The sequence below is a fragment of the Medicago sativa genome, chromosome 6 (genome assembly GCF_051527215.1).
Source record: "Medicago sativa cultivar Bolivia chromosome 6, Bolivia_mono, whole genome shotgun sequence".
NCBI classification, from domain to species: domain Eukaryota; kingdom Viridiplantae; phylum Streptophyta; class Magnoliopsida; order Fabales; family Fabaceae; genus Medicago; species Medicago sativa.
This window is the reverse complement of record NC_140754.1, coordinates 65,929,046-65,950,116: the sequence shown is the minus strand read 5'-3', so window position 1 is coordinate 65,950,116 and position 21,071 is coordinate 65,929,046. Positions and strand designations below refer to the sequence as shown.

General features: G+C 39.3%; 2 protein-coding genes across 3 annotated transcripts; one reads left to right on the top strand and one right to left on the bottom strand.

Annotated features, from left to right (window-relative positions):
- The first annotated feature begins 3,701 nt into the window (after positions 1 to 3,701).
- LOC146916414 (uncharacterized) lies at positions 3,702 to 5,504 on the top strand. The gene has a single exon (XM_085721627.1). It carries the CDS (start codon positions 3,702 to 3,704, stop codon positions 5,502 to 5,504), a length of 1,803 nt encoding a protein of 600 aa, XP_085577753.1.
- Positions 5,505 to 10,099: 4,595 nt separating this feature from the next.
- On the bottom strand, positions 10,100 to 16,920 carry LOC146916413 (uncharacterized). 2 transcript variants are annotated; one of them, XR_015015027.1, is made up of 2 exons: positions 11,978 to 12,105; positions 10,100 to 10,386 (listed from the first exon to the last, which is right to left on the bottom strand). XR_015015027.1 is itself a non-coding variant. In XM_085718535.1 (2 exons), the coding sequence occupies exons 1-2, from the start codon at positions 16,907 to 16,909 to the stop codon at positions 10,370 to 10,372; spliced, it is 981 nt and encodes a 326-aa protein (XP_085574661.1). In that variant the 5' UTR covers positions 16,910 to 16,920; the 3' UTR covers positions 10,100 to 10,369. The 2 variants fall into 2 exon arrangements, 1 of the variants encoding a protein (XP_085574661.1); XM_085718535.1 differs by lacking the exon at positions 11,978 to 12,105 and adding an exon at positions 15,946 to 16,920.
- Between the last annotated feature and the right edge of the window lie 4,151 nt (positions 16,921 to 21,071).

The window sequence follows — 21,071 nt, the reverse complement described above, 5'->3', positions numbered from 1 at the left end:
ATTGTTTTTGGAGCATTGTTGCCCTTTTGTTTTCCGAACTTTATATATGTATCGTTAGGATGTATCCTACTATCTTGATTGTTAGGTCTGATCTCAATTTGTGGGTGTGGGAAATGTCCCAACTCTCAATCGATTGTATTAATTTTGTCTTTGAATGAATGAAGTTTTTTTATTGTAAAAAAAGAAAGATGGATGTTGTGCGTTTGTTTGAAGATTCATCATTTTTGTTTTTAGCGAATTTAAATTGTATCAATGGACTCTATCGATTTAAAGGAATGAATCCCGTTTATTTTTAGTCAAAAAAATAAATAAATTTACGACTATTTATAAAGAGAGGTATACATTTTTTAAATAACTCCCTCTCAATTTTTTTTAAATAACTCATGTTTTATTGTTTAAACGTTGGTCTACAATTTTAAATAACTCTATCAATTTAAATTGGTCTACAATTTAGAAATATTCTTTCCTTTTCTTTCTAAATAAAAAGCTTATGCAAAAGAACAAGTGTATACCCTCAATAAATTAAATTGACGTGTTTGAATGTTGATCACTTGGGTTTGATTCCTCGCCGCTTTTTTCTGTACCATCATAGACCAACAGAAATTAAATTTGGATATATTTTTCTCTCATTTCTTTTGGTAGTTATAAATTTTCATTATTATATGAACAAATTAATTCATTATAGAGGTCAATTGAACAAGAATATATTCCAATGGTGCACGGTTATTATGACTTTGATTTTTTATGTCAATTATTCTTTTGATATAATAGAGCTTTGTCAATCAAACAACAGAAATCACTTTATAAAAAAATAATCAAGCAAAAAAAAATTAAGAGATTAAAATATGATCTGAAGTAGACCATAACGGTGATTGACCGATGAAAGTGCTTGTGAATGAAGATCTCCGATGTGGCGGAAGCTATTCATAGGCGTGGCAATATAGGTTCTCCGGTGTGATCGAAAGAAACTGACAAAATTGGTTAGCAATCTCAAACTCAAGTCAGTGAGATAATAAGAAAGGAAAGGTGTGCGAAAATTGGTAAAAATATGATTGTACCTTGAGTGTGGAATGAAACCACGCTTATATAGTAGAGCTCAGTTGTAACTACCTCTGTTAGATGTAGATTGCTCTTGGTGGGATGAGTCGCACATTTTGTATTCTCTGTTACCAAGGGAGTGCAAAGATTATGGATCAATGGACCTTCATGTATTGGGCCAGCGATATAGATTGTATCCGAGCCGAGAACAACTTCCCCTAAGCTTTTATTGTCTTTAAGACAAAAAGGCTTTATATGAGGACAATCTTCAGCTTTGATTGTCTGTACGTGTCCAACGTGCATATAAGGTGGAGGGCGACACGTCTAGACCACTTAAGAAAGTTAGATTATCGATGCGGAATTTGAGACGTTAGATTGTCGCTTTCACATTTTGACGAATCCTAACCATTAAATTTTCTTTCAAATGGCACTATAAAGCGGGAGTTTGTCGGCCTTTGTAAAATATTTGGGAAACCTTGTTGTTAACTTTCCTTCATGTTAATCAGTTACTCTTTCCAAATTTTTCGTTCTGAGGAGATAAATTTAGTTCATTGTACAAGACTTCACCTCCCCGGGTTGGTAATTGTCAGGTAGGGGCGAGATTTTCCGTTGGAGATGTTAGGGTGAAGTATCTTGTTGTTGTTTCTAATCTTGCAAGCCCAAGGTTTATAATATCACTTTAGGTGACCCTTTAGTGAAGATAATGTTATATCATGGTTGGACAAAAGGTGAGGTTCTAGACTTACAATTCTCATTATCTTTCTTTGGAGAGTGAATTGGAAATACAAAAGAAGAAGCAAGTGGCCTTAGAACTTACACCCAACTCCAGGGAACACAGTTGGGTTGATGAAGAAATTTGGATGACCAAGTCCTTTTTATTGCTTATAATAGGTTGGAGACAACCTGTTCAAACGTTGGGTCGTCCCCTAGTGACTGGGACGTTGACAACAGTATTTGTAGCAATTTTGAGGGATGCAACCTCCTAATGTAAGATATATTGTCCAGGGAGCTACAAGTATTCCCCCTTCCTTGAATGGCTTAAAAATTATTGTATTGAGGCTTTTGGGAGTTTATTTTTCCCAATTACATCCTTTGAGTTGGGCTTTGGTGAAGGTTTTCCAATTCTAGTGCGAGTATGTACATGACTCCCACTATCACTTTCTTCTTCCATTTTTTTCATATCCATAGAAAAATGGATGACTCTAACAAGCCCAAGGTGTAGTGTCCCTAAAACAAGGTAAAAAGTCTTTTGAAGTCTATTTGGACTCTGAAGGTGAGAAAAACACAAGAAGGAGGGGTGAATTGTGTTAGCTTTTTCTTCTATTTAAAACTAAATCCAATGTTCAGAGTCTGGTAGAGTTCAGAGTTTGGAACAAGGTTCAGAGTCTTATGCAGCGGATAATGTAAAAGGAGAGAGAGAAGAGAAAGACACAAAGCAATTATACATGTTCCTTCCATTTTCCATGTAATTTTCAGGGTAATTCATCAAGATTATGAAGCTAAAAGCACTCAAAAATGAAGATTTCAGCTGCCAGCACGAGTCAAAATCGGGCACCGATTGCTTACCATCGGGCGCCGATTTTACAGCACAAAATTGGGAGTTTGAGTATTGGAAAAATCAGGCCCCGACCTTCATGGTTCGGGCGCCGATTTTGCTGTTCCAGGGTGCGATTTTTCTGCCTTCGGGGGCCGATTTTGGGCAGTCTATATATAGAAAAGTGCATTTCAGAATTAAGGTGTTCACGTTTTTGGAGATCAAAAGGCATAGAAACACATAAGGAGAGATCTAGAGCAACATTGGAGGAGATTTTGAGCAAGAATCATTCATGAATTGTTCTTGTAATCTTTCTTTTATCCCTTTCTCTTGTTTAATTGCTATGTGTAACTAAACCCTCCATTGTTGGGGATGAGTAACCCTAGATGAACATGATTGTCATATGACCTAATTTTAATTATTGATGAAATTCATTGAATTGCTTTTGTTATCTCTGTTCTTAATGCTTTTATTGCTTGGCCGCCTTTAAATTGATTTACGGTTTATATTGTGATACGGAAGTGGAATTTATAAATGCTTGAGATAAGAAATCCTTACCTTTGTAATCTAGGAATAGCTGCAAACCCTTGGAACCATTTGAGAATCCTTGTTCGTTCATGCTTAATTCTAATCTTAAAATTCACTAAGGAATTAGGTGTTTATTTTAGAATTAACGTTTCTGTCACTAAGCAATTAGGGCACGAATTTTATAGAGGATTCGGTAGCAACTAGATGAGTCGATTCAATAGCGATAATTAGGTTGTTAACATGAAATAGTCATCCAGTAAAACTCATCGCCAACACTTTTCTCTTTATAAAGTTAATTTTCATTATTGCATAAAACAAACCTCGTAACTTTTTGTTCAATTAAGTCTCAAATACGATTCAATAGTATAACGCGATCCTCGAGTTCGACACTTGGTCTTACCGTTTTGCTTTACTACTTGCACGATTTCGTACACTTGCGAAAATCGCTATCAAGTTTTTGGCGCCGTTGCCGGGGATTGCCAAATCACTGTTGAATTTTATTTTCTTAATTGAAATTTTTTGCTCTACAACAAAATTTTTACTTTCGTTTTATTTTAGTTATTACTCAATCTTCTATTACTCACTATTTGTCTAATCTTGTATGCGAGGCCAGGCCTCAGCTGAACTTATCTTTGTTCCAGAGGTTGAAAAATTTTGTCGAGCAATCCGAAAGGAAACAAAACTCAGAAAACTTAGAGAAAAGGAAGAGGCGAGTAAAGTGGAGACTGACACGGACGAAGAGGTATTCGAAGTAGGCAAAGAGATGGAGGGACAACAACCACCACCGGTACAGCCTGAAGAAAGACTTCTTGGAGACTATGGGGCCCGTGACAGAAACCGAAACAGGCTGACCATTACTAATCAGCCTGTGACGGTGGACAAGTTTGAGATCAATCCTGGGTTGTTGAGGGAGCTTAAGGAGAATCAGTATGCGGGAAAGTACAATGAAGATGCTAACAAGCACTTGAAGAGTTTCTTGATACTTTGTGAGACAGCAAAAGTGCAAGGGCACTCTGAAGAAGCCAAGCGGTTGAGACTGTTTCCGTTTACTTTGACTGATGACGCTTATGATTGGTTTGACTCTTTACCGGCTGGTAGTATAACAACGTGGAATGAAATGGAAGACAAGTTCTTGGAGCAGTTCTTTCCTACAACTTTGTTTGTGAGAAGGCGACAAGACATTTCTAGTTTCCAGCAGAGAGAGGGAGAGTCCTTGGGAGAAGCTTATAAAAGGTACAAGAAGTTACTATCAGCATGTCCCGAGCACAACTTTGATACTACTGTTCAAATGCAGATTTTCTGTAATGGTCTGCGTTTAGCTACTAGACAAGTTCTCGACACAGCTTCTGGTGGTTCCATAAATTTCAAAACCGCCTCTCAAATAATCAAGGTCATTGAAGCTGTTGAACTTAATGAACAAATGGAGCTATATGATAGAACTGGTGGTACAAGGGGAGGACTCATAGATCTGAATCAACTTGAGCTCAAAAATGCTCAAAACATACTCACTGGTAAGCAGATTCAAGATGCAGTATCTGCTGAAGTGACAAAGAGAATGGCAGCCCTTAACTTAACCCAACCACAAGTTGCTCCGGTTAATCAAATGAACACTGTCAAATGTGATTGGTGCACCGGCCCTCTTTTTACTATGCATTGTGATGTGCCCATGGATGCGACCCAAGTGGAGATGGTAAATTATCTCAGCAGTCAAGGGAACCAACCGAAGAACAATCCTTTCTCAAATACTTATAATCCAGGCTGGAGAAATCATCCAAACTTTTCATGGAGGAATCAACAAGGTGGCTCTCAAAACCAACAACAAGGGGGTTATCAAGGAGGTCCATCAAACCAAGCACCAAAGAAGGCGGATTGGGAGTTAGCAATTGAAGCAATGGCTACCAACATGAATTCCTTAGCTCAAGAAACCAGAGAGGCTCAAAAGAATACAAGGGCTTCAATCAAAAATCTTGAAACTCAAGTTGGGCAAATTGCTCAACAACTCACACAACGGGCTCTAGGAACCCTTCCAAGCAACACTGTTATTAATCCAAGGGATCATGAAAATGTGAACATGGTTACTACAAGAAGCAGAAAGAGGGAAGAATCGCTATCATCTCAAGCTAAACATGATGAAGGTGACTCATCTCCTGAACTAATTGAAGTGGAGGTTGAAGTGCGTGATGCCGTTGATACTCATGTTGTCGAAGAGCCAGAAAAGAAGAAGAAAGATGAGCTTCCAAAGCCACAAATCAAGCTGCCTTTCCCTCAAAGGTTGAAGAGAGAAAAAGATGAGAAGTGCTTTGCAAAATTCATTGAGATGTTCAAGAAGTTACAAATCAACATTCCATTTGCTGAAGCTCTCCAACAAATGCCTTCATATGCAAAATTCATGAAGGACATCTGATAGATGTTTGGCAAGTGCACCAAATACTATCGAAGTAGTAAAAATATCGATCCCACGAGGACCGTTTTTAATCTCAATAATTCAACTACGTTGTATTTTAGGATGTATAAAACTTGCTTTAGTTTGCCACTAGGCAGTAGATTGGTTTGATTGCATAAAAGTAATTGCTGAAAATAAATCGGTTTTCAAGAATAAGAGAGATGAGTTTAGGTCTTTCGAATCATCGATGTTCCCCTAATTGTTATGTTGCACCTATTCGTATGAATGATCTTCTAATCCCACGATAGTTAACAAAATAGTCCTAATCAATCCCTTGAGTTAGGACCCTCTTCTTAAACTACAGCCCCTAATCCCTTAGGTGGTCTAATAATCTTTGAAGGTTTAAAGCACGTTAACCTAATATAACTAATAAACGATTATCCATTCCTAGGCTAACCATGTTTATTAGAACAATTCAATAGGTCTAAGTAGAAAGCTATGGTCAGTAGTCATTCATTCTCACTAAATCATATTTATATTTGATCAGGATATAAAAAGCATTAAGAACAATTGAATTGAATAAAGACTAGAATATCATTCACAATAAATAGAGTTTCACAACATAATATCTCAATTAGGGTTACAACGAATCATCTCAGACCTAACCTCTAATGAATTTAGCTACTCATAATAGTGTTTACAAATAACATAATCATTAGAGGTAATAAAACATACACAAAGTTGTTGGAAGATGAAGAAATCGTCCTCCTGGTCTTCCTTGCAGTTGCAAAATCGCACTTTGCTCTCTAGGATTCGTCACCCTCTTTTTTGGAATAGACTTCAGCATAAATAGGCACAAAAAATCGCCTAAATCGTGTCACATTTTAAGTAAATCGTTACACGTTTTCACCTTGTAGAGCAAGAAAACAAATTAGGGTTTCTCCAAATCGTGCCACGTTTTCAAATGTCGAATCAACCATTCTGAAGCTTCTTAAATCGTGTCACGTTTTATCCAGATCGTGACACGTTTTCATTCTTCGCTTTTTCTTCAGTTTTTCTGCTCTTTTGCTGCATAAGTCTCCTTGTGAACTCCATTTTTGTGCTAAAATACATCTAAAATTACGTAATGACAAGGTGTCATCACAACCCCAAACTTAAACCATTCCTTGTCCTCAAGGAATTTACTTGCAAAGCTGACAATCGACAGTAAAATAACAATTACCTATTCAAGCAGTAGTACCCAAAAGTTCAACACCTTACTAGCTAAAGATGAGCTAGTGTGACTTGTACGCATCCACCAATTCACAACTCCACGCAAATAATTGAAATAGGGTTCTATCAGTCGACATGCAGGTCTACATATTACCATACGCTTGAAAAGTTTCTAAACATCAATCAAAGTCAATATCATTACACACTTTTGAGGTCTTTAAGGGTTATAACGGGGCTTAGGTGAAGGTGGGATAATATTTGGATAAGTAGGCTACACAAAATTTTGAGTTAGGCATTCCTACGGAAGTTAAGCACAAAATTCAATTCATCATTCATTCACCTTTTGGAACAACAATTCTTGTAAAGGTACTAGAGAATAATTGTAACTATTGGGACAATTGAGTTTAAAGTTACTCGGATTTTCAATGTTTTGTCCCTTTTTCATTCTATTTTCTCTTTTTTTTTTTAAACACCATTTTTGTGTGTATTTTTCATGATAATGTTCTTTCTTTGTTCTCTAGTACCCCCACCCCAAACTTAATTGGTTGCAAATTCCAATAGCAACCCCAAACGTATTATTTAGCAACATTCTACAATGCCTAACTCAGAAAAAACAATATGGGACAAGTCCTAAAAGTCTCTAAGCTTGTAATGTAGTTTGTCACCGAACAAAAAGTTCTAAACCTACCGGCTCAATTTGGCTAAGAAAAGGATAAAATATAACAATTAAAATCAGGGTAGGCTTCAAAAAGGCTCACAGGACCAAGCACTTTTGCCTCAGTGTGTAATTAACAAAGACCAATCAATAATAGAGAAACAATGCAAGTTCTAGAAATGTAGTTGCATGGAAAACTAATCTAAATATAAGTAAATTGAAAAACAAAATTTGGCAATGAACCTTATGGCTGAGATTTCTGGGAGTTGTGACTACCTATCTTTAGTGCCGTACACTTCGCCTTTGAAAACCAAGTCACTCATCCTTTTGAACTTTTGGAATACCGCTTGAACAAACATTTGTTACTAAACTGTAAAAAATCAACTAAACAAACAAATTCATCAATAATAAACAAGTGCAGGAATAATTACATAAACGGGGGGTAAAACCGAGTTTAACTTAAATGAAAGCAAATAAAATTGTTCGAACATAATAGTTAAAGTTACAAAACCAAAGGTGCTGAAACAAAAACAGAAAAATAATAATAGGTGGGCCATCAGTAGCCCACTCAATCCTGCATCTGGTCCTCCGGAATCCATGTGCTGGGGTTCTCCTCTGCATAGGTGTCCTCCCCAAAGTGATATCTAGACTGAGCGCCACCAACAGCAAAGTCAGCTCTAATCTCCTGCTCCCTATCCTGAGCTCGACCTCTGGTGACATCAAAATAGTGGTCCATAGCCTCCTCGGACCCATCAAAGCGCTCGAACGACCCAGTCATCTTCCTCCTGTTGAGGCAGACCGCCTCAGTGAACTCCGGACCAAACCTCGGACGGTTCCAGTACTCCTGATCTGACACCTCATTCATCCAGTTGGCATGGCCGAACATATAGTCCAGCATCATAGGATGAATGGGTGCATAGGTACCCTGCTGACTGCTCCCTTCTCCATGAACAAACTGAGGTGGAGGTGGCTGTGCCTGGGGCTGTGGCTGTGGTTGCCATTCTGCTACCATAAGATCCTGCATGCGCTCCTGGTAGTCCTTCATAAACCCCTCCATGTATGTGTCGGTAATAGGCTTCATCATTGGGGCATCCAAATCATTGGCAAAAAGATCACAGTCGGCTTCCTCACAAAGCCAGCAAATAAGGCTTAGATGAGGCAAAACCTTCTTGTTACCTGTAGCAAAATCAGCAATATTATTGGCGATCAACTCACCAACATTAATTGGAGCACCATCCATAATAGCCGCGATTGTGTGGACTCGCACCAATGGAATTTCAGAAGAACATGAGGTACCCTCCAGTGTTTGCACCACAAATTTAGAGACCGGCTTGAAGTCAGACTTCAACAGCATCCGCTTCCCTCCTTTCCAAGTAGCCCCCTCTACACAAATCTGGAATAGCAATTCTTCCCAAGCTTCATCATTCCAATCACCACAAGTTTCCCTTCTCCTCTTCACATCACATTGCTCCGGTGGAACAATCTTCAGCAAGTTATTGATTGCCTCAGGTGAGAAGTCAATGTCTTTCCCACGTACATAAGACCCATATCTTCTCCTGGAGAACCGGGCATTAGCATAAAACTCGAGGGCCAATGTCTTGTTAGCTTGCTCGAAAATCATCCCATTTAAACCATGCCAATCCCGAGCAGTTAGGGCTTGCTCAAACTCAGGATTCTTTAACAATTTTGGGAGCAAGAAGGCCCTCTCCGGAATCACTCTGTAATGCTTGATGTCTTTGAAGCGGTCACGGGCTTGTGAGTTTAAAAAGCGGTGGTTCACAGATGGTGGTGGTGGTTCATTGGTAGACTTAGGTTTGACTGGTTTCTTTCTAGGGTTATCAGTTTTGGATTTCTTGGTGGCTTTTTGGGTGGATGTCTGGCCCTTGTTACGTGTCTCAACCATGGATATGGCTAGGGTTTGGATTGAAGGTTAGGTTTTGTGGAAAAGTGAATATTAGGGTTAGGGTTAAGATGGAGATAATGGATTTGGGTGTTTGTTGGTGATGATGAAGGTTTATGGTGATGGTTTGGTGATTGGAAGATGAAAAGATGAAGAATATTGGTAGAGAAAAGTTAGAAATTCGTAGGTTGGAGTTCTGGGAAAATTTTGGCAGAGTTTGGCTACTTTTGGAAGTGAATGGAATGAAAATCGTGTTGGGTATATTTATAGGCTGGGAAAATCGTGTCACGATTGGCCAAAAACGTGTCACGATTGGGTTTTGTAACGGTCAGAATTTGAAAAACCACCAAAATCGTGTCACGTTTGGGCAAAATGTGTCACGATTGCTCAATTTGAAAATTTCTTGCCCAGAAATCGTGTCACGTTTTGGCCAACGTGTCACGATTTCTCAATGTCGAAATGCACCACTTCTCAGACTTAGGAAAATTTTTGGGTGGTAAAATCGTGTCACGATTTCAGTATCGTGACACGTTTTTAGCAATGTCAAATGACACCCAATTTTAATCTTAGAAAAAATTCTGAGAGGAGCTTTAGAGGGAGGAAAATCGTGTCACGTTTTGTCCAAAACGTGTCACGATTTTCACAGTATTGGAAAACAAAAAATTTCTTCCTCTGTTCATTTCAGCAAAAATCTTTTTGTATTTTTGAATATTTGAAAGCAATAAAAAAAGAAATAAGAAATACTACCTGAAATCTAAATGTGGGTTGCTGTAACGACCTAATTCTATTAAAGCAATAAAACATGCGAATATAGCAGATATTCAAGAATTAGACGCTACGTCTCACATTATCCAAAACTCAACATGCATATCTAGATAAAGTATCTCAACAGTCACAGCGGATAAAATTCATATACAAAATCTCTGACAAAATATGCCATGGTCAACAATACATCATCAAACAAATCCTCCAAGTCCGACTATCAGTACATCTCAAATAAATAAAATAAGTCCAACACAACTAAAAGACACTGACTCGACCTAATCAGAGCCCTAAACTATAACTCCAAAATGATAGCGGAGGCTAACTCCAGCTATCCAAGCACTCACCGCAAGCGGACTACTCCTGCACAGCGTCTACCCATCCATACAGACAGGTAGGCGGTCAAAACCACTGGAGGTTAGCATTACATTAATCATAATCAATATAATTAACTTGACATAAATAAATAGTTCAATTCTCAATTATTCATCATGAACATTTAACCTCCACATCCACATTCATATAACAACTTCAACCATTGCAAGTGTATAATCATTTAGTACACTCATCATCATCATTCAATACAACAATCAAGACTCATGCAATGTGATATGCCTAGACTCGACACATACATGCATGTGGTACCATATCTTCTCAAGGTCGTCACCCAAGATGCAACAAAAACATCATTATCAACGGCTATAGTCAACGGCAATATGGATATAACATCCGACACGACATATGATGCATGAACATATGACTCAATCCACTATGCATATGTTCACCACAAATCAACGACTATATTCAACGGCTATAAACAACGGCAATAATCAACGGCAATATCAACATTTAGCTTTATCATAGAGTTCAACAACTTCATTCAATACAACATATGATAACAAACATCATATTCATCACTTAGCAGTCATTCAAACATCTTCTTACAATCATATCAAACTATCCATAGAGGATTCATAAATCATACGGCTCATAAAACCATTTTCATCAAAGTTCATCTCTAATTTCACCATTTTAAAATAAATGAAGTTTTTGATTCAAAACCAAGCAAACAAGTCCCAATGACTCGACTAAGTATACCTCTAGGCTACATATAAGTGCAGTAGAGTATACCTTGGCGTTTCACCGGCTAAACATGACGAAATCATGAGAATCACAAAGTTCGTCTCACTTTATCACAAAACACCGATTTAGACATTTCATACAATTCATCGTATCTCAAGCGTGTAAATCTTCAAATCAATCCTAAACTATCATATCTTCATGAATTATAGTATATTAATTTTATTAATGAAGTGTACTTCTTCACTACCAATTTGATGAAGAAAAAGAAATAGATATTAATGTTCGGCCAATAGTTAGTCAAGGGACATGCAATTAGTCAACATATGCTTTTCGGTCAACAACCAATATCCATTTTTAAAACAAAGAAAAACATGACCTTGTTGCTTATATTCATGAAGAACCATATCATAAAATTGTGAAACAAATGATATTTTAAGCTGATGGCTCTAAACTGAAATAAGGTACAAAACCAATATTTTGTAAAGGCACGCACAGTACCCACACGAGAGATAACAATCTGGATCTCAGTAGCTATAGTAAGACAACTAGTAAAATCAAATTCATATATTCCTGTCAAACCAGAAGCTACTGTGCAAATGTATAACCAAATCGTATCACAGAAACAAAAGAAAATAACAGGGTTATGTCGAATTCATTTATTATGCCAAAACTGATTTCATGGTTGCATCAAAGTTCTAACTTTCATGATACCCAATACATCAATTCATCAACAACCACACAATTATCATTCAATTCATGTACATAATCATGTCATCAAAATTAAGCACGAATTTCTACATCTAAAATCAAATTAACCACTTAATTAAGGAATTAGGGTAGAATCTACAACTATTAATTATGATTAAAGACTAACCCCCTTACCTCAATTCTTCAAAATCAACACTAGGGCTTCACTTTAGCTCCAATTCTAGCTTCAATCCTTGAAGCTTGACCTCCCTCTAGCTTTCTCTAGATTCTTCTCTCTAAACCCTTATTCTCTCTCTATCTCTTCTTTCTAATGAAAATGAAATATTGGTAAACCCTATTTCTCAACCAACTAGAGTTTATATAGGTTCACCTATTTGGGCTTAACTTCACAACACCTTAATGGGCCTAACCCATTTCTATTCTAACTAAAATGTTACTACTCACTTAACGGTAAAAATGTAATACTAACGGTCACTTACCGGTAAATAAATAATTACTAGAATCTCTCTAGTAACTTAGTAAAAATAACAACTCTCACTAAGCACTAAAAATAATCCTCATCAAATTACAAATTACTCTTGCTCACAAAATGACCAAAATACCCCTAAGTCCAAATGACTAAAATACCCTTTTAACACCGAATTCTACGATTCCCAATCAAAAATACACACAGAGGCAAATAATCGCATATGAGCACATATAACACATAAATAAATAATAAAATAAATCTATCAAAAAAATCGGGCTGTTACAACTCTCTCCCACTAAAAAGAATTTTCGCCCTCGAAAATTACCTGAAGGAAACAACTCTGGGTACGAAACCCTCATCCTACTCTCTGATTCCCAAGTGGCACTCTCACCAGTTGGTCCAACCCAAATCACTTTAACCAAAACGATCTCCTTGCCACGCAAACGCTTCACTTCACGATCATCAATCCTAACTGGCCAAGTCTCGACAGTCAAATTATCTTTTACTTTCAAATCATCCACTTGAATCACATGAGACGCGTCATACACATACTTCCGCAACTGAGACACATGAAACACATCATGAAGATTCGACAAGGATGGTGGTAACGCAATCCGATACGCTACAACCCCAACCTTCTCAATAATCTCAAACGGTCCAACAAAACGAGGAGTCAACTTCCGACACTTCAAAGCACGACCAACACCGGTTACAGGATTCACTCTCAAGAACACATGATCACCAACCTGAAACTCAAGGTCTTTCCTCCTCTTATCATGATAACTCTTCTGCCTACTCTGAGACGCTCTCATCTTCTCTTGAATCATCTTAACTTTCTCGGTCGTCTCTTGCACAACTTCCGGTCCTAACAAAGCACTCTCTCCTGACTCATACCAACACAAAGGAGTTCTACACCTCCGACCATACAAAGCCTCAAACGGTGCCATCCCGATACTAGAATGAAAACTGTTGTTGTAAGTAAACTCAATCAACGGTAAACATTCAATCCAACTGACACCTTGCTCCAACACACAAGCTCTCAACAAATCTTCCAAACTCTGAATAGTCCTCTCCGACTGACCATCAGTCTGGGGATGATACGCAGAACTCAACCTCAACTTAGTTCCCAAAGCATCTTGCAAACTCTCCCAAAACTTAGAAGTAAACCTCGGATCCCGATCCGACACAATACTAGAAGGAACACCATGCAATCTAACAATCTGCTCAATGTAGATCTCAGCCAACTTCGCCACAGATATACCAGTCTTAATAGGAACAAAATGTGCCGACTTCGTCAACCGGTCAACAATCACCCAAATAGAATCAAAACCCTTAACAGTCTTCGGCAACGCTCCAACAAAGTCCATAGAAATACTATCCCACTTCCACTCTGGCACAAACAACGGTTGCATCAAACCTGACGGCTTCTGATGTTCAATCTTAGACTTCTGACAAACCAAACAAGCATACACAAACTCTGCAACATCCTTCTTCATTCCAGGCCACCAAAACAACCTCTTCAAATCTTGATACATCTTAGTCGCTCCGGGATGAATACTCAAACTACTTCTGTGACCTTCTTCCAAAATCTGCCTCTTAAGCTCAAGAACACTTGGCACACAAACACGATCACGGAACATCAAAACACCGTTCTCGTCCAACCTGAAATCCCCACCTTTACCTTGGTTAACCAACACCACGCGATCAACAAGTTCCAAATCTTCCTTCTGACCATTCTTGATCTCCTCTAGAATATTACTTGTTAACTTCAACATTCCCAACCTCACACCATTCGGTGTCAATTCACTAACCAAACTCAAATCTCGAAACTGCTCAATCAACTCTAACTCTTTCACCATCAAAGCAGACATATGCAACGACTTCCTACTCAAAGCATCAGCAACAACATTGGCTTTTCCAGGATGATAGCTCAACTGAAAATCAAAATCCTTAAGATATTCCAACCATCTTCTCTGCCTCATATTCAACTCTTTCTGATCAAACAAGTATTTCAAACTCTTGTGGTCACTGAACACTTCAAACTTAGAACCATACAAATAGTGCCTCCAAATCTTCAACACAAACACAACTGCCGCCAATTGCAAATCATGAGTCGGATAATTCTTCTCATGCACTTTCAACTGCCTCGAAGCATAAGCCACAACCTGACGATTCTGCATAAGCACACCACCAAGACCCATCTTAGAAGCATCACAATACACCACAAACGATTCCTTCGGATTCGGCAAAATCAACACTGGGGCTGACGTCAACCTCTTCTTCAACTCTTGGAAACTCTTCTCACACTTAGCATCCCAAACATAAGCTTGTCCTTTCCGAGTCAACTGCGTCAATGGCAACGCCAACTTAGAGAATCCTTCAATGAACCTCCGATAATAACCTGCCAATCCAAGGAAGCTTCTAACTTCAAAAACAGACTTAGGTGATTCCCATTGCAACACTGCATCAACCTTCGACGGATCCACCGCAATGCCACCTTTAGAAATCACATGACCAAGGAAACTCACTTCCCGCAACCAAAACTCACACTTGGACAACTTAGCAAACAACTTCTTCTCCTTCAAAACTCCCAACACAATCCTCAAATGCTCGGCATGCTCTTCTTCAGACTTCGAATACACCAAAATATCATCTATAAACACCACCACAAAACGATCCAGAAAAGGATGAAATATTCTATTCATGTACTCCATGAAGACACCTGGCGCATTAGATACTCCAAATGGCATCACGGAATACTCATAGTGTCCGTACCTCGTTCTGAACGCAGTTTTGGATATATCTTCCGCCTTTACTCTAATCTGATGATATCCTGATCTCAAGTCAATCTTGCTGAACACCTCTGCGCCAACCAACTGATCCATCAAATCATCGATCCTCGGAAGTGGATACCGATTCTTAATCGTCACTTTATTCAACTGCCGATAATCCACACACAACCTCATGCTTCCATCTTTCTTCTTAACCAACAATACAGGAGCACCCCACGGAGAAACACTCGGTCTGATAAACTGTTTCTCAAGCAACTCTTCCAATTGCTTCTTCAATTCACCCAACTCTGATGCAGACATTCGATAAGGCGCAATCGAGATAGGACTCGTTCCCGGAACCAAATCAATTGCAAACTCAACTTCCCTCTCCGGAGGTAATTCGGTAATGTCGTCCGGAAAAACTTCTGGAAACTCTTGGACTACAGGCAAATCACCAACTCCTTTATCACTACTCTCCTTCAAGGAAGCAAACATCATGAACACACTAGCTTCACCATCCAAGGACTTCTTCACTTGCTCCGCGGTCAAGAACTTCCCACCTTCCTCAGCCACCGGCTTAGAAAACGTTACACTCTTGGTCAAACAATTAATGTTAACACCAAAAGTCAACATCCAATCCATACCGAAAATTACGTCCATATGCTTCAATGGAAGACACACAAGATCCAACTCAAAATCCACGTTACCAAAACTAACAGGACACTTAGCACATACTAAGGAAGTAGTCACCGAACCACTAGCCGGGGTATCGATAACCATCCCTCGCGACAACGGAGTCACAACCAAACCCAAACGCTCAACACAACTAGCCGCAATAAAAGAATGAGTAGCACCAGTATCAATAATTGCAATCAAAGGAGTACTATTGATAAAACACATACCTCGGATGAGATTATCCGGATGCTCCACCTCTTCCGCATTTAATGCAAACACCTTCCCCGCCGCCTTCTTCGGCTTGGTACACTTAGTACTAAGATGACCCTCTTCACCACAGTTGAAACAAGTAATATCCTTCTTGCACTCAAATGCCTTGTGACCCTTCTGTCCACACCTGTAGCAACTATCACCCTTGCGACAATCACTAGAGTAATGACCTAAGATTCCACACTTGTAGCATCTCACATCAGCAACATTCGGCTTAGAGCCTCCACCAGATTCCCTCTTCTTTCCTTTGTCCTTGTTGTACGGCTTCCCAAATCCATGACTCTTTCCTTTCTTCTCATTCATTGCCTTATAATGATTCACCTTGACCTTTCCGGCTTCATCAAACATGCGACACTTATGCACCAAAGTATCAAAGTCTCGGATCTCCTGAATACACATGTACTGATAGATATCGGGCCTCAAACCGCTCTCGAACTTCACACACTTAGAGACCATAGCATCCTCCGCATTGATGTACGGACAAAACCTCGAAAGCTCCTCAAACTTTGCTGCATACTCAGCCACTGAACGGTTCTCTTGCTTCAAGTTCAAGAATTCCACTTCCTTCTTAGTCCTCAAATCCTCAGGAAAGTACTTCCTCAAAAACTCAGTCTTGAACCTAGCCCAAGTCACAGCTCCACCAGCCTCAAGCCTTCCCTTAGCATTGGTCCACCAATACTCAGCCTCCTCAGCAAGCATATGAGTAGCCAATCGAACCTTCTGATCCTCACTAGTCACCATAGCACGAAAGATCCTCTCCATGGCTTGCACCCATGTCTGAGCTCCATCCGGATCATACCTACCCTTGAACGTCGGCGGACTGTTTCGCAAGAAACGATCAAGCCTCCGCTCCTCGGCTTCTCCAGGATCACGATAACCTACTGCCGCCTGCTCATTAACCTGAGCCAACACCTGTGCCATTGCAGTCAAAGCCTCTGCAATCGCTCCATCATCTCTACCACCAGCCATCTCACTTCTACACAAAACCAACCAACAGATAAGAACAACAGCAGAACAAACAAGTACCGAAGGTAACTCATTACCATTCATATACTAACAGGAAAATTCAACGGATACTAGTCCGGACAAGACTGACCATGGCTCTGCTGTTACAGTTGCCTCCCACCAAGTGCTTCTTTACCGTCACTAGCTTGACTTCTGATGACCCCTAAGGATCATTCAAAATAAGTCCTACCCTTGTTTTCGGTAGGTCGCCCTTGTTGTTTACCAGGCTTCCTCCGCTCCATTGCGTTATCAGTAGAAGTGTTCCTTACCAATCTCTTGTCACAATAATTCCTAACCCTCCCTATTGTGTCCGAGAAGATGGAAAGCATACACCATTGATAGGTCGCAGGCCCATTACGCATTCCAAAGGGCATTTTTCTGTAAGCATATATACCAAATTGACCATTGGAAGTAGACTTTTCTTTACCTTTATTCAAAGTTCCCGATCCCCCATACTTGTCATCCAAGATGTCTTCAGGTGGTGGCGGTTGCACCTGTTCTCTACTTGCTTCAAGTGGCTTGACACCATCATTCACCTCAAGATCTTCATAAGGCTCACAACTCTCTATAGAATTTACAATTGCTCTTTCAAAAGGTTGTGGTGGTTGAGGTTCACGAGAGTTGTCTTCTACTATTTCTTCAACAACATCAACTCGGTAACACTTGGGGTTTTCCTCTCGGTGTTTCATTGCTTCAAAGATATTGAACACCACTTGCTCATTATGGAACCTCAGCATTAGCTCTCCCATCTCAACATCAATCAAAGCACGACCAGTTGCAAGGAAAGGTCTTCCTAAGATTAGTGGCATATCTTCATCTTCAGCCATGTCTAAGATCACAAAGTCTGCTGGAAATACAAGATCATTCACCTTCACTAACACATCTTCAATCACACCAAAAGGATAAGAGATTGACCGATCAGCTAAAGTAATGGTCATTCGTGTTGGTTTTGGCTCACCACATCCAAGCTTCTTCATCATTGAAAGGGGCATCAAGTTGATACTTGCCCCTAAATCACATAGAGCTCTTCCAACGTTTACCGATCCAATAGAACAAGGGATGGTAAAGGCACCAGGATCCTTCAGCTTAGGTGGTAACTTCTTTTGAAGAATGGCGCTACAATTCTCGGAAAGAGAAATGTTTTCATCATCTTTAGGCTTTCTTCTTCCCGTTAGCAAATCTTTCATGAATTTGGCATACAAAGGCATTTGATCAAGAGCTTCACTGAAAGGAATATTCACCTGAAGTTGTGAGATAAGTTGCATGAACTTCTTGAATTGTCCTTCCTCCTTCTTTTTCTTCTTCTCTAGATGAGGGTAGGGAAGCTTCACATATGATGGAATAATTTGTGGCTTGTCTCCATCTTTCAAGATTTGACTCTTTGACTTCCTCAAGATTGAGTCTTCATCTATCAATTTCTCACTCTTTTCTCCCTCTATTTTTTTCTTCTTTTCATTTTCAACTACTCCTTGATCATTCTCCTTTTCAACTATGCCAATTTCAATTTCTTTTTCAACTTCGCCATCTTCTTCCACCTCTACTACTACTTCATCAACTTTCTTTGGAGCTTTTGGAACTAAAGGTGTTAAAACCTTTTTGCTCCTCAATTCTACAGCATTACAAGACTCGTTCTTAGGATTTTCTTTAGTATTACCTGAGAATCCGCCTTTGTTCTGTTCAGCCAATTGCTTAGCTAATTGCCCAAGTTGAGTTTCAAGCATCTTCCTGGAGGCTTCGTTGTTCTTTCTTTCAGCCTCTTGACTCTTCTTCATCTCCTCAAAGTTGCCTTGAGTCATCTTCATAAAGTTCATCATAGTTTCCTCAAAAGCTGAAGGCTTTCTTTGTTGTTGTGGAGGAGCAAGCAATTGAGAGTTCAAAGCATTGTTATTTGAGTAGCTCAAGTTGGGATGCTTGTTGATACCTGAATTATAGTACTGATTTTGTCTTTGGTAGCCCCCCATGTAGTTTGCTTCCTCACTAGATCCTTCGGGAACACATTCACCATTTGGATGTTCTTCACCACATAAGTCACACTTGACTGCAGCCACTTGTTGTTGCTTATGAGCCAAAGTGAACCCTTGAAACTCCTTAGTTAGAGCCTCTATTTGCTTGTTCATGGCTGCTTGGTTAGCTAGAATTGCTGTTGTTCACTCACCCCAAACACTCCTCTTTCTTTCTTCTTCGCTTGGTCCCGATACTCATTGCCAGCCATGTTTTCAATTAGAGCTTGGACTTCATGATCAGTTTTGCTTTTGAGACTACCTCCCGCGGAAGCATCTAAGAACATTCTCGTGTTTGGTGTGACCCCCTCAGTGAAGATTTGGAGGTATTGTTTCTCGGTGAACTCGTGGTTTGGACATCTTTTAAGAAGCAAATTGAATCGCTCCCAAGCATCATATAGCGACTCATTCTCCCCTTGCTTGAAGTTAGAGATCTCCATCTTATTTTCCCAATACTTAGACATAGGGAAATATTTCTCGAGGAACTTAAGCTCTAGCTCCTCCCAAGTTTGAACAGTCTCATTGGGTATTGTTAACAACCAATCCTTCGCTCTTCCCGTCAAGGTGAAAGGAAACAGCCTTAGTTTCTTCTGTGCATCGGTCACAGTGGCTGGTTGTACACAAAACTCACATGTTTCAGCAAAGCGGCTTAAGTGTTCATGTGGGCTCATGGCTTCGGTGCCATCGAATTGCTTGTCCCTCAAACCGTTGAGGACAGTTGTCTTGATGTCGAAAGCAACGAGATTAGCTGGTTGAAAAGTATGGGTCAGTTGACCGCGATGGGTTGCTAATCTGTAGTCTCCTAGCTTAGGTCTTGGTGGTACAGGTTCTCCCATGATAGCAGATTTAGGAGAAGCAGATGTTTCAGATTCAGTTGAGAGTGGCTCCGGTATTTGTTCTCGAACACCCGGTGGAACGGACTGAGCTAACCTTTGCGACCGGACAGCTTTCCGAAGTGCTCTAGCAGTTCTTTAAATTTCCGGATCGTACTCTAAGTCGTCAGAGCTCTGTTTACCTCGCATAAACAGCAAAATACCTTAGTAGCACTGCACGATAAAGAGTAATCAAATGAATACTGAAACAGAAAAATAAAAATTAAAAACGGAAAATTAAATTGCAGAAATCCTAAATTATAACGTAATTGCCTTGTTGAAATAAATCAACAGTCCCCGGCAACGGCGCCAAAAACTTGATAGATGTTTGGCAAGTGCACCAAATACTATCGAAGTAGTAAAAATATCGATCCCACGAGGACTGTTTTTAATCTCAATAATTCAACTACGTTGTATTTTAGGATGTATAAAAGTTGCTTTAGTTTGCCACTAGGCAGTAGATTGGTTTGATTGCATAAAAGTAATTGCTGAAAATAAATCGGTTTTCAAGAATAAGAGAGAGATGAGTTTAGGTCTTTCGAATCATCGATGTTCCCCTAATCGTTATGTTGCACCTATTCGTATGAATGATCTTCTAATCCCACGATAGTTAACAAAATAGTCCTAATCAATCCCTTGAGTTAGGACCCTCTTCTTAAACTATAGCCCCTAATCCCTTAGGTGGTCTAATAATCTTTGAAGGTTTAAAGCACGTTAACCTAATATCACTAATAAACGATTATCCATTCCTAGACTAACCATGTTTATTAGAACAATTCAATAGGTCTAAGTAGAAAGCTATGGTCAGTAGTCATTCATTCTCACTAAATCATATTTATATTTGATCAGGATATAAAAAGCATTAAGAACAATTGAATTGAATAAAGACTAGAATATCATTCACAATAAATAGAGTTTCACAACATAATATCTCAATTAGGGTTACAACGAATCATCTCAGACCTAACCTCTAATGAATTTAGCTACTCATAACAGTGTCTACAAATAACATAATCATTAGAGGTAATAAAACATACACAAAGTGGTTGGAAGATGAAGAAATCGTCATCCTGGTCTTCCTTGCAGTTGCAAAATCGCACTTTGCTCTCTAGGATTCGTCACCCTCTTTTTTGGAATAGACTTCAGCATAAATAGGCACAGAAAATCGCCCAAATCGTGTCACGTTTTAAGTAAATTGTGACACGT